Below are 15,851 nucleotides of genomic sequence, written 5' to 3'. Positions count from 1 at the left end.
CAGTTCTACCCACTGTAACGAAGAAGTTTAGAAACAGTCGTAGAGGGTGAGAGAACTGTGCTAGCGTGCCCAGCCCTGTCAAGGGCTCACAGAAACTACTGGAGGGTGTCCAGCAGCACTAGCTGTTCCCAGGCTTGCCTCCCTTTGCTGCCGGCGTCCAGCATCCCTGGCCTGAGCTGGGGCACCTCAGTCCTCTCCTGCTTCGGGGTACAGTCCCTCCCACCAGGAACAAAGACTTCTGACCTCACTTGACCCCCGCCCTCCCCCTTCCTGTCTCAGCCTCTGCCTCCCACTCAGCACAAGAACCCATGCGGACTGAGGCTCCTGACCCTGGCGGCACTAGGGTCACCCCAAGGAGAGAGAGTTCCAGCCCCCCACCCACCCCGGACACTTGCTACACCAGCACCATTTTGTTCAGAGCCCCAGAAACAGAGTGCCTTGGGGTCTTGACAAAAGATCTAAAACAATAAACCCATCTCCCTATTCTGCGACTGTCTGTCCCCTTTCTGAAATGTCAGGAATGGCTCATTTTGTGCAGGTGAGCGGGGCTGCCCGGCCGCGCGCCAGACCCCAGGCCCAGGGAGCCCCTTGCTGCCACCGCACACCCATGCGTTTGTGCGTTTGCACCGAGGGCCAAGAGGAGCCGGAAACACCACCGTCCGGCTGCAAAGCTCTGGGACCTCCTCCAGGGAGGAAGGCTGGCTCACGGCTTGGCGGGCTCCCAGGCATCATGTACAGCAAGGCTGAGTAACAACTTAGCTTGGGGTTGGTCCTCGAATGACCTTCCTTTTCTTGTCTGCCCATCTGAAAGGACCATTCCACTCCAAACAACATTCCTCCGATAAAATCGGTTACACACTGTAAACGTCAATGAGCCAGGAACATTCTCCGACGCAACAGGATTCTGATAAAGCGGCCTTATTCTGCAAAACCTTCCAGCGTGAACAATCCTCCCTGGAGCAGGCAGGGAAATTCCTAGGATGCCAGGACACCGGGCGGCGAAGGAGCCAGCGGGCCCGAGGGGGAGGGCGCGAAACTCAGGTGAACTCTCCACCGTGGGCCGAGGGCCGAGGGCCGAGGGCCGAGGGCCTGGCCTTTCAGCCGTCCTTTCATTCGGTCAAGAAGTCTATTGGATGAGCGCGTCCCAAGTGCTGGGCCCCGATCCAGAGTCCCTGGGGAGGCGACACCTTCGTGGATCACAGAGCTCCCGGACTTTGAACAAGCGGCCCCGATGCACAGTCCGGTGGCGGCTGGCGAGCAAGTGCGACCTCCACACCTTTACCTTTACCTCCCCTCTCAGCGGGATCCCCCTCCCGTGGCTCCTCTTTGCCTCATCTGTGAGGCTGCTCCCCCCTCTCAGCCTTGGCACCCCCCATTTTTTGGGTCTTTCTCTGTTGACAAGTGTCTCCTCCATGGGGCTGTTTCTACTTCTCTCCTTGTCTATTTTTCTTCGTGTCTCACTTCACATCACTGAGTGCCTCTGGGCCCATCCATCCCTCTACTTCTCCATCAGGCTGTTCTGTTTTTCTCTGTGTGGCTTTCTTCCGATCAACTCATGCACAATTTTTCTCTCCTCCTCCTTTCTGTCTCTTCTCTTTAACAAACAGTTACATGGAACGAAAGGCACGTACAAAAATCTTTGCGGAACCAACTTTTACATTCTCTGGGTTTTATTTTTTTTTATTTTTTTCCATTTTTTTTTTTTAATTTTGGGGTTTTATTTTTAAAATTGGTTGAAGAATTTGTGTGCTTCTCTGTGTTGTCTCAATTTCTCCGGAGGGCATGAACAACTACTTGAAACTTTTTATCAAAATGTGGTCTACATAGAAAAAAGTATGCCTGTGCTGTGTCATAAACGTGTCCTGCAGAGCTCAATGAATTTCACTAACAGAACGTTTGTGGGCTCGGCACTCAGAGGGAAAGATACCGTGTTCCCTGCCACTCTCTGCCGCCGTGGGTCATCACCATCCTGACCTCTTTCAGTATGGGTTAACCTAATGATGGTTATGATAGGAGTCTCTTGATTTCTCTATTTTTAAAATTTGAAGGAAAAAAAAAAAAGGAACATTTGAACCTGTGACTTTCCTTAGGCAAAAGATCTCTCTAATCTCTGATCCACTATGGACAATAAAAGCTAAGTAAAAGATAAGTAAATAAGAAGTAATAATAAATAAATAATAAGTAATAATAATTTATAAATAAGTTTCAAAGATAATCAGTAATAATAATTTACAAATAATAAGTAAAAGATAATACATGTCTCAAAATGTCCTGTTTCCAAAGGGGGAGTGGGATAAATGGCTAGATCAACAGGTGAGTTGGTTTCTCATGAGCAAGTGGAAATATATGGCCCGTGACATCTTTTGTTCCTTCTAAGTAGCCCTGGCATTTGAGGGCTCCTCATCTAGGTGAGCAAGAACAACCCCACTGGCTGAGCTGCAGGGACCCGAGCCATAGGCCCACAAAAGACACACAGAAGGCCAAGGCTGAGCTCATCTTCAGACACCAGCCCGGTGCCCTGTCCACTCCCCTGTACTGTCCTCACTTGGTAAGGAGGGAATTGCAAAAGAGTATGGGACAGGAAATAGGGCTACGCAGGTGCTGACTAGCGGAGCAAATCTAGGGCTCTGTACTCTCGGCCAGCATGGGGTCCATTTATTGGTGTAGGGACGCCGGTGCGGTCCACACACTGGCGTGGAGGCAGCCTAGGCACCCGCTACAAGTTCCACCCAATTCTTCCTTCCTATCCAACCCAGACAAACCCTGTGCTCTGAGACTTGCACCCTCAGGGAGCTCCCCCACACTCCCAGCTCTGCTCGATGCTCTGGGGACGCATGCCTGCAGGGTCCCTGCCCTTGTCTGGGTGGGGACAGAAGGGTGGTCTGAATGAGAGAGCAATTTGGGAAGAGACCGTATGTGTGGGAAGGGTTCCGAGTGGGAACTCCTGTGCAGATGGAGGAATGGACGAGAGTCTAGGTGCCACAGGATAGGAGAGTTGCCAGGGGAGTTTTTATATATAAAATGCCAGTGCCTAGAATCCACGTACCTCACCAGAATCTCTGGTGGTGGGACCGGGGCATCAGTAGTCTTCAAAAGCTCCCAGGTGATGCCCATTAGATGTGCATCTGGGGTTGAAAACCACTGCCTTAAACTTAGTGCAGTGGGAAACAGAGCCTGAGTGTAAGCTTTCAGCGGTAGACGGATGTGATCAAAACGGTTGTTCAAGAAGCATTTATTGAGCACCTACTCTGTACCAGCAGGCACTATGCTAGGTTCTGGGTACACAGTGATGAGGAAGACATAGATAGTCCCTGCCCCTGACTAGCCAGCGGATTAGGAGAAAATACAGGTCCTCACACGAGTATAAAAAGCTATTTTACGAAAGTATGAGCAAGTCCTCTAAGAGCATAGAGGATTGGCTGGAGAAAGCTTTCTTAGGTGACATCAGAATTCTTTCCTGAAGGAGTCGGCCAAGCAAAGAAAACAGCAGAGAACATTCTAAGTGGAATAAAGAGTGTGACACAGGTGCCGAGTGCTACAGAGAGCTGGCCAGGTGCAGCACGGCCCACTGAGGCAGGGGTCCCCTCTGCTCTGGAATGTCGGGCTCGCAGACGTCAAGAACCACTGCCGTGATCGGTAGATGGTTTGCTTTCTGTCTGTGCTGCTCCTCACCGTAGGGGACATGGGGCTAGTGGTAGCAGGTGCCACTCCCTGCCGCCGCCTCCACCTCCGCTTCCCCCAAACAACGTGTCTCACCTATGGTGTGCATGGAGAGGATGGAGCTACCGCCCAAGCTCCCTCGGCCACAGCACTGCAGAAGCAAGGGACACTTCTGTCCCCACCCCACTGGCATCCTACATTTGCTCCTCTCCGTGGGAGTGGGAGGCCAGTCTAACTGGTCAAATCTGGGGCCACATTTCATTGGTGAGCAGGGCCCAGGATTGAAAGGCAATGTGTGGCCACCGTATGATCTCTGCTCACCGGTTACTGGGTGGTAAGGCCAGCTGGTCAATGTCTCCCTTGATTCCAGCTCCTCATCCAAGGGTCCTTGGGAGAAGTGAATTCTTAGGTTCAAAAGTTAGACATACTTCAACCTTCTGACCTCAGCTGCCTTCCCGCCTATAGCTCTTATACCCTTGTCCGGGTATTTTTATTTTATTTTATTTTTTTATTTATTTATGATAGTCACAGAGAGAGAGAGAGAGAGAGGCAGAGAGAGAAGCAGGCTCCATGCACCGGGAGCCCGACGTGGGACTCGATCCAGGGTCTCCAGGGTCGCGCCCTGGGCCAAAGGCAGGCACTAAACCGCTGCACCACCCAGGGATCCCTTGTCCGGGTATTAATACATAAATTAGCACATTTTCCCATCCTTTAACTATACTCCCTCAGTCAGAAACCTGGAGGGGAGGGTGGAAGATGGAATCTGGAACCTCGAACCTCCACATTGATTTATAATTGTTTGTGCAGGATGTACTCTATTGTGTAGGTCAGAAGACTTAGCACGATTCCCAGAGACATCTGAGAAATGACTTCTGTTCTAGTTCTCAGCCCTGAACTCAAGAATGCTCTAGAATTGGGCTGTACTCACCCTGAAAGTTTAAGGGTGGTGGCTGAGTTCATTTCTGTCTGAGTGGCCTGTGATTATATTTTTACATTATAAAGCTCTGAGATTGGCTCAGGTGAGGTGGTCTTGGGCATGTGTACAGGTGCTGCTCCAGCCATAGTTGGGTAGGTAGATGGGTAGATCAATGGTTGGATGGGTGGATAAATGGCTAGATCAACAGGTGAGTGGGTAGGTAGATAGATGGATGGAGGAATGATGAATCATTGGATAGATTTTCAATAGACAGTATGGTATGAAGGGAGACATGCATGGTTCTAGAATGTCTGAGATGATCCTTACTCATTCACACACTTACTCATTCTCAACTACAGCTGTGTACTTCTTGACGAAAATCTTAAGGCTGCAGTCTTCCCCTCTGTCTCTTTTAGAAAATGTTCCTAGTCTCACTGCCATGTATCCCGACTGTGCTGTGCATCCTTTAGGATGCATCAGTTCTGAGCATCCTTTAGGTAAGCAAACTTTGTCTGAATGATCTAGTGACATCTAGCTCCCATTTTTCTGACAACCGCACTTACTACTGACCTTTGTTATTATACAAGCTGTATACAACATCTCTTACGTGCCACCTCAGATCACTCTGTCCCACCCGTCTCTGGGGCCAAGGCCAATTGTTTCATCTCAGCCACCACCGCAGGAACCAGTTCTGCTGGGCTCCAGCCAACGGCATGCACACGGGTTGCTGTTTGCTGTAGAATTTGGTGGGTTCTCATACAGTGCAAATCACAAGCGTGGGCAGCACTGAGGTGGGGAGTGGCTTACATCTCATGGCTAACCGTGGACTGTGGGAAACAAAAACCAGTGGGTGAATTCTCATCCTTTCCTCCCTCTGCAAGAAGGTCTTGAGATGCAGGTGTCCCTACGGGCTCTCAGAAGGGTCCTTCGAGATGAAGCGTTCAGCTGCCCCTGATGCTCAGTGGTTGCTAAGTCAATGCCGAGCCTTCCTCCCTATTTCCCTCCCATTTTCTCTCACTTCTGCTTCCCTGTGTGCACCCCAAGAAAGCAACAGCACATAAACTTTTGCTCTCTGGGGATCCCAGGCTAAGATCTGATGACTGCTGTACTGGTTACTATTACTTTTGATACAATATGATTGGGTTAAACATGAGATTTTTCAGACCTAATTAGAGTATTCAGTGAGTTTAGTATCCGTCTCCCACACTAGACTGTGAGCTATTCATGTAGTTACCCCAACACTGAGTGGAACGCTGGCATTCTTCACCTCATTCTCCTCTTCTTTTCCATAACATTAATGATGTTGGGGAAGTTCTTATCCTGGATACTTGAATCTGCTGTGTATGGTTTGCAACATTACCATCATCTCAGAGGGTTTTTTTCCAGCTTATTCTGCAGAATTCAAAAGAGCAAAATGCAGAATCATCTAAGGTTTCTGCAGTAGGCTGAGAGGTGGTACCCCAAAAGATAGCCACATCCCAAAGCCTTAAGGCCCTTAGGATGAGGTATCCTGGATTGTGTGTGTGGACCCTTCATGCAGTCACATGGATCCTTATGAGTGAGGCAGAGGTTGACATCACACACACAGAGGAGAGGGGGTGTGACCATGGAGCCGAGAGATTTGAGGATGTTGGCCATGGAGATGGGAGAGATGTGGCCGCAGGGTAAAGACTGCCCACAGCCACCAGAAGCTGGAAGAGGCAGGGGTGGAATTCATCCCAGTGATCAGAGCCGCTGGAGGGAGCACAGCCCTACTAACACCTTGATTTCAGTGACACTGATGTTGGGTGTCTGGCCTCCAGAACTGTGAATTCTCACAGAATGTTTCAGAAACTTAGACCAGGGGCAGCCCGGATGGCTCAGTGGTTTAGCGCTGCCTTCAGGCCCCGGGCGTGATCCTGGAGACCCGGGATCGAGTCCCATGTCAGGCTCCCTGCATGGAGCCTGCTTCTCCCTCTGCCTATGTCTCTGCCCCTCTCTCTCTCTGTCTCTCTCTGAATAAATAAATAAAATCTTAAAAAAAAAAAAAAAAAAAAGAAACTTAGACCAGTTTCTTCTTGGAAAGGGCCCTCAGAGATCACCAACCTTGGCCTTCATGAATACGGTCACTGTGTGATGCTACTATTTCCCACACGCCAATGGAGTTTGCTTTAAGTTGCTTCTAACGATGGTCGGGAGTCTGGTGTTTAACTCGCGTGGTGCATAAGCAGTCATCATAAACTCGACCTCATTCCCTAGGAGAGAATAAGATCCAACTGGCCCCTCATCATGACCTTCCCATCCCGCTGGCTTGAAGCCTGTTCCACCCATGGGCCAACACTCCTCAACCTAGGGCCCCAGGACGGCCTGCGTGGAATCGCTGAGGTACTCATTAAAAATGGCAAGGCCGGGGCTCTACCCCAAACCTACCAAGTAAGAAATCTATGGATGAGGTGCAGAAATCTGCACTTTTAACAAGGCTCTCAGGTGAGTCTCCACACACACCGGCTTGAGAGCATCTCCTACAGAAGAAAGGGGTCAGATCGGATCCAGTGGTACTTCCCTCTGGCTTAGCAGGGAACCCACCAACTCGGGTCCAGGTGCTGGATTTACCAGGGGGAAGCTACGGCCTGGTCCCCGGGACTGCATGCTTGTGATGAAAGCCACCCTGAACTCACAGAGGAGCCAAAAAAGTCCTGTCCCCTCGTGCATTCATACTGTAACACAGCTGCAAAGGTGTCCACAGAGCTGGGAGCTCACAAAGGCTTTCGAGAACGTGAGTCTCCATTACACATTTCACGGTAATTTAACTTTTTAATTAAAAAGACCTTCCCTGGGATCCCTGGGTGGCGCAGTGGTTTGGCGCCTGCCTTTGGCCCAGGGCGTGATCCTGGAGACCCGGGATCGAATCCCACGTCGGGCTCCCAGTGCATGGAGCCTGCTTCTCCCTCTGCCTGTATCTCTGCCTCTCTCTCTATCTCTCTGTGACTATCATAAATAAATAAAAATTTTAAAAAAATAAAAAAAAAAAGACCTTCCCTAAACAACAATAGCTTGCAAATGCAGGTGGCCTTTGATCTTACAATTCCACTTCTGGGAATTTATCCTACAGATAGACTTTATGCTTGTACATATGTACAAAATTATTCACTGCAGAAGTGATTATAATAGCGAAACATTGGAAACAATCCAAATGTCATCATTGTGGAATTGATGAAATAAATTATACCACATTCATACAATGAAAAATAAGGAGGAAACTGTGTACCTATTGATATGGAAATGTGTCCAGGTTCAGGGGAAAAGCAAGGTGAAGAACACATGTAGAATAGTCTACCTTTTGTGTATAAAAAGGGAGTACTAGGAACCCACATCCCTACTTACTTGTATATTCATAAAGAAATGCTGGAAGTATATGTAAGAACAGTGGTTACCTCTGGGGCAGGGGATGACCATATGGGGAACAAGGATGGGAGATTTTTCACTATATATATGATTATCCTTTGATGTTTAGAACCATGTGAGTGTACTATTTATTCAAAAAATAATACAATAAATTTTAAAATAATCGTTTATTGTGGCCCTCAGAACAAGCAACCTGACCTGATTCTCCACACCTGCAAGTCTTGATGCCTGTATGGAGCTCTTCAGACTGGGTGCATGTTTCGGAAGCCACAGCCATTCCAGTGGTTACCCTGGTGAGATGGGTGCTCCCAGACCAGAATGCAGATTTCCATTGTCCAGACCAGCAGTGGGAGGACAGGTCTTTGAGTTTCTTACTGAGAAGAACCAGCATCATGAAGGTTCTGGGATGTGGCTCCGTTGTGCACTGGGCAGCTCCAAGAGAGGAGGGTCCCTGGGCTGCCTACTAATGAGTACTCAGTACCTCAGTACTGAGACATCAGTTGTTCCCGACTCACAAGGGAGGAATGATGGTAGCGATCCCGAGTAGCGAAGTCTGCGTTCTCCTGGGTGAGCTGAGTCATCTTCGTGTCAACCCTAGCCAGGGATGGTGCCAAAATTATCTGCTCTTGGGGAGATCTCAAGCTCCTTCAGGGAGAGAAACACAGAGGTGGTCAGATAGAAAAAGTGTTAAACAGTGGAGATGAGTCTCCTCTAGGATAGAATAATGCTTTGCAAAAAAATGTCATTGTGCTTATTATTTTGTACTTATTATTTAACATGTATTTATTTAAAAAAAAATTTTTATTGGAGTTCAATTTGCCAACATATAGCATAACACCCAGTGCTCATCCCGCCAAGTGCCCCCCTCAGTGCCCATCACCCAGTCACCCCAACCTCCCGCCCACTTCCCTTTCCACTACCCCTTGTTCGTTTCCCAGATTAACATGTATTTAAATAAAATAACCCAAACTATAAAAAATAAATATCAAATGAGGACAGTGATCTTTACCTCTCTTTAACAGAAACATATAAAACTGTACCCACCCAATAGGAGACAACCTTCAAGGATAACCTTCCAAATGGTGTCATGTTGGGGCCCTACAGCTTTCCTTTGCTTTCTTGCCAAATGAAATAATGGGATGGAGAGGCTGGAAAACCAAGAGTGGAAAGAGAAGCTTTCTCTTTGGTTCTTTGGAAAGAACATCGAATGAGGAATGATTTCTGGGGCTGAGGTTTACTTAGGAAGCAGTTATGAGGGGAGCTGCAAAGACTTTTGGCACTAAATTGGCCTGAAGACAAAAAGCAAGTCGTGTTGTGGATTCCATTGTCACTGAAGTGTCTACACACAGTTGGAGTTAGAATAAACTGGGAAAGGAAAAATGTAGGATACAAGAGGAAAGTGCTAGAGGCAGAATGCAGTAGGAAAGATCAGACCGGCAGTCAGAGCGCCTGCAGAGGATGGACAGTCCCAGTGCTGCCGCTCATCAGCCTCACCACCCAGGCCATCAGACTTCTGCCGCCTTGTTTTCTCATCTTCGGTTCCCTCAGTCTATCATTTCCTCAACATTTTACTCAAATTTTTTTTTAATTTTATTTATTTATTTATTTATGATAGTCACAGAGAGAGAGAGAGAGGCAGAGACACAGGCGGAGGGAGAAGCAGGCTCCATGCACCGGGAGCCTGATGTGGGATTCGATCCCGGGTCTCCAGGATCGTGCCCTGGGCCAAAGGCAGGCGCCAAACCGCTGCGCCACCCAGGGATCCCCTCAACATTTTACTCAAAAGGAATCTACTTTGTGAGTAGTGATGTTTGATTGTTTAAAGAATATATTCGACAATTACTTTAAAGAGGTAGCAACCTAACATCCCCTACTCGTGGAACCTCAGTGAGAAGCGCCGGTTGCCTCTGACAATAGAAGTTCAGAAGTCGCAGGACTAAGGCTTGTAGCCACTTTCCGAAAACATATCTAAATTAGATACATGGAGATTTTCTGAGAAATGAGTGAGCTTCTATAAAGGGTGAATCTTCAAGAAGTGACATATAGTCAATACACAAGGTGTTTTTGCCAGTGTATTTTTTGTTGTTGTTAATGCTTTTTTTTTTTCTTTTAAAGGTAAAACCATTGTATTCTTCTGAGTTCAGGTAAATACTGTGCTTCACTTTTAAACTAGGATAGCCTGAGAATTCTTACTTGCTAGGACTTCTGGGAAGAAAGCCCTCTCAAGGTTAGGCTTTATTTCACATAATTCTGGGAATTGTATACATAACAGAAGGAGCAACATAGCCAAAGTCCTTTGCCCAAACACATTCTTTTTTTAAAAAATATTTTATTTATTCATGAGAGTCACAGACTGAGAGAGGCAGAGACACAGGCAGAGGGAGAAGCAGGCTCCTCACAGGGAGCCCGATGTGGGACTCGATCCCGGGACCCTGGGATCACTCCCTGAACCAAAGGCAGACACTCAACCACTGAGCCACCCAGGTGTCCCTGCCCAAACACATTCTACAGTATTATTCTTCTTTGGTTTTGAAGAGCATCTAGGGGAAGTGAGGGGAACAAAATCTTTGAAACTACAAAATAGCAATTTCTACTTTTAAGTGAATCCTCCTCTCTCGGTCCTTTAACCTTCCTGAATAACCACCACAGGATCTCATCCAGTAGCCATGTGAGGCCAGCAAGTGTGATGTTGAGACTTAGCTGAGGCCTCCATCACCCACTTGACAAGCCCACGGAGCTGTGAATGAATAGTGTGTACTGGGTTCTATTCCATCTAAAGCATTATCCTTTTCTAAGAATAATCTCCTCCAAAGACATTGTTTTTTCTCAATAGTACTATGGTGACCTCAGAGGTAAAATTCCTGGAATTCAGAGTGCAGCTTAAGGTGTAGTGACCTCCCATGGTCATTTATAGGCTTTAAAACCAGAAATGCCTAAAAATATTCCTGTGAATCAGATAAGCCAAATACTCTCAACCACACACCACCTGCAGCTCCAGATTCTGTAGGCAGCTTCTATACAGAATCTATGTCCCCTCAACCTCTACTTTCCTCAGGACTCGGTGGCAGGGGAGAGAGATCAGTACTGGTATGTTCTGACCTAAGTCACCCAACCTGGTGCCCCAGACTGGAAGAGAGGCCAAGGGGTGACCTGCCCCCTCCTATTCTTGCACAAAGGACAATAGCCCAGCTTCCAGGCAGAGGACAGGGCTTCTCCCCTCACACACCACCTCCTCCTGGGCCTCTCCCTGATGGTTTCCATAGCCCCTGCTTCTTGTTGTTCATCATCGTAGGCTCTAGCACCAAGGGTTCATTTCTTTTGCCAACTTGAACAGACTGGTAGTGCTTGCAAAGCATTGTCTTTAGAAGGATTCTTAGGCGAGAGGAATGGGGAGTTATTGTTTAATGGGGATAGACTTTCTGTTTTGCAAGATGGAGAGTTCTGGAGATGGATGGTGGTGATGGTTGCACAATGATGCAAATGTACTTAATGCCACTGAATCGCACACTTAAAAATGGTTAAAATGGTGGGAGCGGGGGTGAGGAGCACCTGGGTGGCTCAGTCAGTTAAATGTCTGACTCCTGATCTCAGCTCAGGTCTTGATCTCAGGGTTGTGAGTTCAAGCCCTGTGCTGGGCATGGAGTCTACTTAAATGGTTAAGATGATAAGATTTATGATATGTCTATTTTATCACAATAAAGAAAAATGGAAAGAACAACAAAAAGAGGATTCTGAATATTTGGGATCAATGGGAAAGGCTCCCATCATCCATCAGCAATGTCAGGGTACAGAAGGTGGAAATATTGGGAAATGCAGCCCAGATAACTATAGTTTCAAAAACAAACCAACAAAATGAAACCAAACAAACACTTGGTTGGGTCCTGCCTGGATTTTCCCAGCCTGCAGGTCTGACTCCTCACTGGTATTGAAAGAGGAGGGAAGTGATTTTCCAGAGTCCTGAGGCCTTCAAAGTTGAGGAAGCATTGGTACCGGAAGGGTGGAGGAGGAAGAGGAAAGAGATTAGAGCACTCCTGAAATCTTACCTTCGACATGAGGCCTCCTCCTGCTTCTCCCTTTCCCTGTGTATTTGAACATGGAAGGCCCACAGAAATCCTCCAGAATCTCTGCTCTGTTTCTGTACTTGACCTCTGCACTTTTGCCAACACAATCATTTCAACTGCCTCCGGTTTGGGATGGCAGGAGGGGAGGCCTTCAGGCCTTAATCTTGTGTATGATTGTGTACTGACGCTGGTGCGTCTTAGACTGTGAACTCACTGACAGCAGCTCTCTTGACTCAGCACTCAGCAATCAGATTTTAGATAAAGCCTCTGTTCATGATTCCTGAGGGTATGAAGAGAAGACCTGAGCCACAGGAGGCTCCTGCTGAGCTGAGGCTGGGGGAGCCGGATGGTGGAAGGCAGTGACGAGTGGAGTCTGAGTGTCCTCGAGGTGGTCAAATGTCAGGTTCCCTTACACCTAGCCAGGGACTGGACACCCTGAGTACCTCCCAGAGCCCCAGATTAGCACAGACCTGCAGGAGGGGATCAGAAGGGACTTCATCCACCTGAAGAAGCTGAAGTTAGAGGCTAATCCTGCAGGGAAGACATGTATATATATATATATAAAAATATTAATAAAGGCTCTACATCCAGACCCAATTGATAAGTTGATAAATCCTATTCTAATCAGTGTATCCGATGTTAGGATATTTGGTATCATGATAATCTCACTTCAAACCTCAGCTCTGATGTGTCTACATATGGAGCTAACTGTTCACTTAACACCTTTTGAAACATTCTAAGTGCCAGATCCTGTGGGTATTGTACTGTGAGTGCTCCAAGATGAAAAAGACGTCTTTTGTATGCTTAAAGAGTGAATGGTTTATTAAAAAAAAAAGAGTGAATGGTCTAGAAGGGGATTTTATAGCATGTATTTAACATATTACCAATGTGAATTTAAGAAAAAAAATTATCAAAAAATTTTAAATTCCTAAGACTGAAGTTAGCAAATCCTCTGCAGCACTGTATTTAGTATCTTTCTTGGGATTTTGGATTTTATTCTCTTTATGTATTTTAATTTTTAAAAAAGATTTTATTTATTTATTCATGAGAGACACAGAGAAGCAGAGACACAGGCAGAGGGAGAAGCAGGCTCCCTATAGGGAGCCTGATGCGGGGACTGGATCCCAGGACCCCAGGATCACGACCTGAGCTAAAGGCAGATACTCAACCGCTTGAGGCATCCAGGTGTCGAGGACTTATCAATTGTTTTTTTTAAAAAATCCATCCTTTCTTTGGTATGGGTTTATTTTTTTTTATTTTTTATTTTTTTTTTTGGTATGGGTTTAAAAAAATCTCACATAATTAATTATATAGAACTTTAGGAAATCAAATCAAATGTAATTTTATAAAGTGCTTCTCCAAATTATATACATATATAAAGTGGAGTGAATGTATACCCTAAGGCTGGACACTGGACATAAATATATATATATGGCTGGTTGAAAATTGGTTGATAATATTCCATATATAATCAGGACGTTAGCATTACGGGGCTTATGTTAGAACCTTGGCTAATGTCAACAGGATGCAGCTGATAACGTGTATTTCCTCAGTTTCATTTAGGGTTCTTGTGGTTAAAGAGGGCCAGATTTTAGATTTGTATTAATATCTGCAACTGCAAGAGAAAGTTCCTAATATATTTTGATACTGTCTGAAGGAAGAAAATAAACACAAACATTTTACTGATCCTACTTGTTTGTGATCATTTAGATTCTACATTATCTAAGTTTTTAGATGTAGATTGGCCTGATATTTTATTTCATATTTTCCTGTGAATAAATTTCTGGGAAATATTTAAATTTCTTAATATTAAACTAATTTCTGAGAAATTCAGAAGAAATTACTAATGTAATCCCTTATGTTAATTAAAATATATCTATCCCTTAAACTAGCTGATAGGAGGACCTCTCCTTAGCATGACTTTTTCTAAAGCATTATTTTTAATGTAAATGGGACTAAAAATGTTTGAAGTGCTTTTCTTTCAAAACTATACATCAGACTGTTCTAATTCTAAGGAATTTTTTTCTTTTCAGTTTGCCTGGATTGTTATGGTTTGATTTAGTTAGATCTTGAAAACTAACTGCTTTATTTTAAATTGGGGCCTCATAGAATTTCCTGAAAAGCCTCTCAACTGTATTTTTTAAAACAGCTTTATTATTGAGGAAAAATAGACATACAATCAGAGTGCTGATTGTGTTTTCTTACTTTCTATATTCTTGATGCTCTGGAATGTATGACCTTAATCCTGGAGATGGGAGCTAATTCCTAGAGATAGCAACCGACTTCCCTGTGAGCATCCTTTGGATATACTAACCAGCCAACCAGTCAGGGCCCTCACCCCCAATCAATCACCTTTTTTGTTAAACTTCCACACACCAAGCCAACACTCCCTTGCCCTAAATCACCCTAAGGCCAGGTACAGGACAACTAGTGACCACACCTATAGCCCAGAGTCCACCGACATTATTCAGACTATCCAATCCTACGTGATAATCCAATTCACAAACACAGTAGATCTCTTCATTTATTTCTTTAAATTCCTCTTCAATTTCTTCTCAGAAATATCTGTAGTTTTTCTCTTCTAGTTTGTGACTATTACACTAATTGATTCAGAATGTTAAATCAACCTTAAATTCTGGGACACAACCATTTTGTTATGATGTATTATCCTTTTTATATATTTTATGTTCAACTTGTTAAAATTTTGTCATGAGTTTTTGCATCTACAGTCACGAGCGATATTGGTGTGGAGTTTTTCAAAGAGTTTCTATAGAATTAATATTCTTTCTTCCTTAAGCATTTGGTAGTTTGCATTAGTGAAGCCGTCTGGACCTAGAGTTTTCTCTGGGGGCAGGGTTTTAATGACAAGATATGCAAATCACCTAAATAGCCCTATATTTCTTCTAGAGTGAGCTTTAATAGTTCCATTTTTCAAAGAATTTGTCCAGTTTATCTCAGTTGCCAAATTTTTTGGCCTATGACTGTTTATAATATTTCTTTGTTTTACTTTTAATATCTGTAGACTCTAGTAATGTTATCTCTCTCACTCCTGCTATAGGTAGTTGTGTGCCTTCTCTCCTTTTATGCCAATCAGTCTAGCTGGAGGTTTGTCAATTTTATTGATCTCACATAAACAGATTTTTGTCACATTGCACTCTCTCTATATAAATTTTTTAAATTGATTTCTACTTTGATCTTTATTTTTTTCCTTTTCTCTTATTTGAGTTTAATTTGCTCTTCTTTCTCTAGTTTCTTAGGTTGGAATCTTGAAACTAACTGCGCCATTTTAAATTGAGGCATCATGGAATTTCCTGAAAAGGGCTCTCAACTGTATTTTTTAAAACAGCTTTATCATTAAGGAATAACAGACATACAATCAGAGTGCTGATTGTGTTTCTTACTTTCTATATTCTTGACGCTCTGGTCATTGATTTCAGAACTTTCTTCTTTTTAGACTATGGTCTATCCTGGTAAATGTTTCATGTATACTCAAAAAGAATGTATCATTCTGTCATTAGGTGGAATGTTCTATAAATGTCAGTTTGGGGGATCCCTGGGTGGCGCAGCAGTTTGGCGCCTGCCTTTGGCCCAGGGCGCGATCCTGGAGACCCGGGATCGAATCCCACGTCGGGCTCCCGGTGCATGGAGCCTGCTTCTCCCTCTGCCTATGTCTCTGCCTCTCTCTCTCTCTCTGTGACTATCATAAATAAATAATTTAAAAAAAAATTAAAAAAAATGTCAGTTTGGTCAGGTTTGTTGACAATGTTCTTCAAGTCTTCTAAAGTCTTACTGATTTTATGCCTACTTATTTCAGCAATTATTGAGAGAGA

General features: G+C 45.0%; 1 protein-coding gene across 4 annotated transcripts in view; it reads right to left on the bottom strand.

Annotated features, from left to right (window-relative positions):
- Positions 1 to 8,112: 8,112 nt before the first annotated feature.
- The window catches only part of SLC12A8 (solute carrier family 12 member 8), a 116,912-nt gene continuing 109,173 nt past the window's right edge, over positions 8,113 to 15,851 (bottom strand). For 3 of the 4 annotated variants that reach the window (XM_041755677.1, XM_041755686.1, XM_041755703.1), the window contains 2 exons: positions 12,492 to 12,552; positions 8,113 to 8,605 (listed from right to left, as the gene is read on the bottom strand). In XM_041755677.1, coding sequence (XP_041611611.1) covers positions 8,443 to 8,605; positions 12,492 to 12,552 — 224 coding nt within the window. In that variant the 3' untranslated portion in view covers positions 8,113 to 8,442. The remainder of the gene's footprint in view (positions 8,606 to 12,491; positions 12,553 to 15,851) is intronic. The other variant, XM_041755693.1, reaches the window with a different exon arrangement.

This window comes from Vulpes lagopus, chromosome 1 (genome assembly GCF_018345385.1).
Source record: "Vulpes lagopus strain Blue_001 chromosome 1, ASM1834538v1, whole genome shotgun sequence".
In the NCBI taxonomy this organism is placed as follows: domain Eukaryota; kingdom Metazoa; phylum Chordata; class Mammalia; order Carnivora; family Canidae; genus Vulpes; species Vulpes lagopus.
The sequence above is the reverse complement of the archived record's forward strand: the minus strand, read 5'-3'. Positions and strand labels throughout refer to the sequence as shown.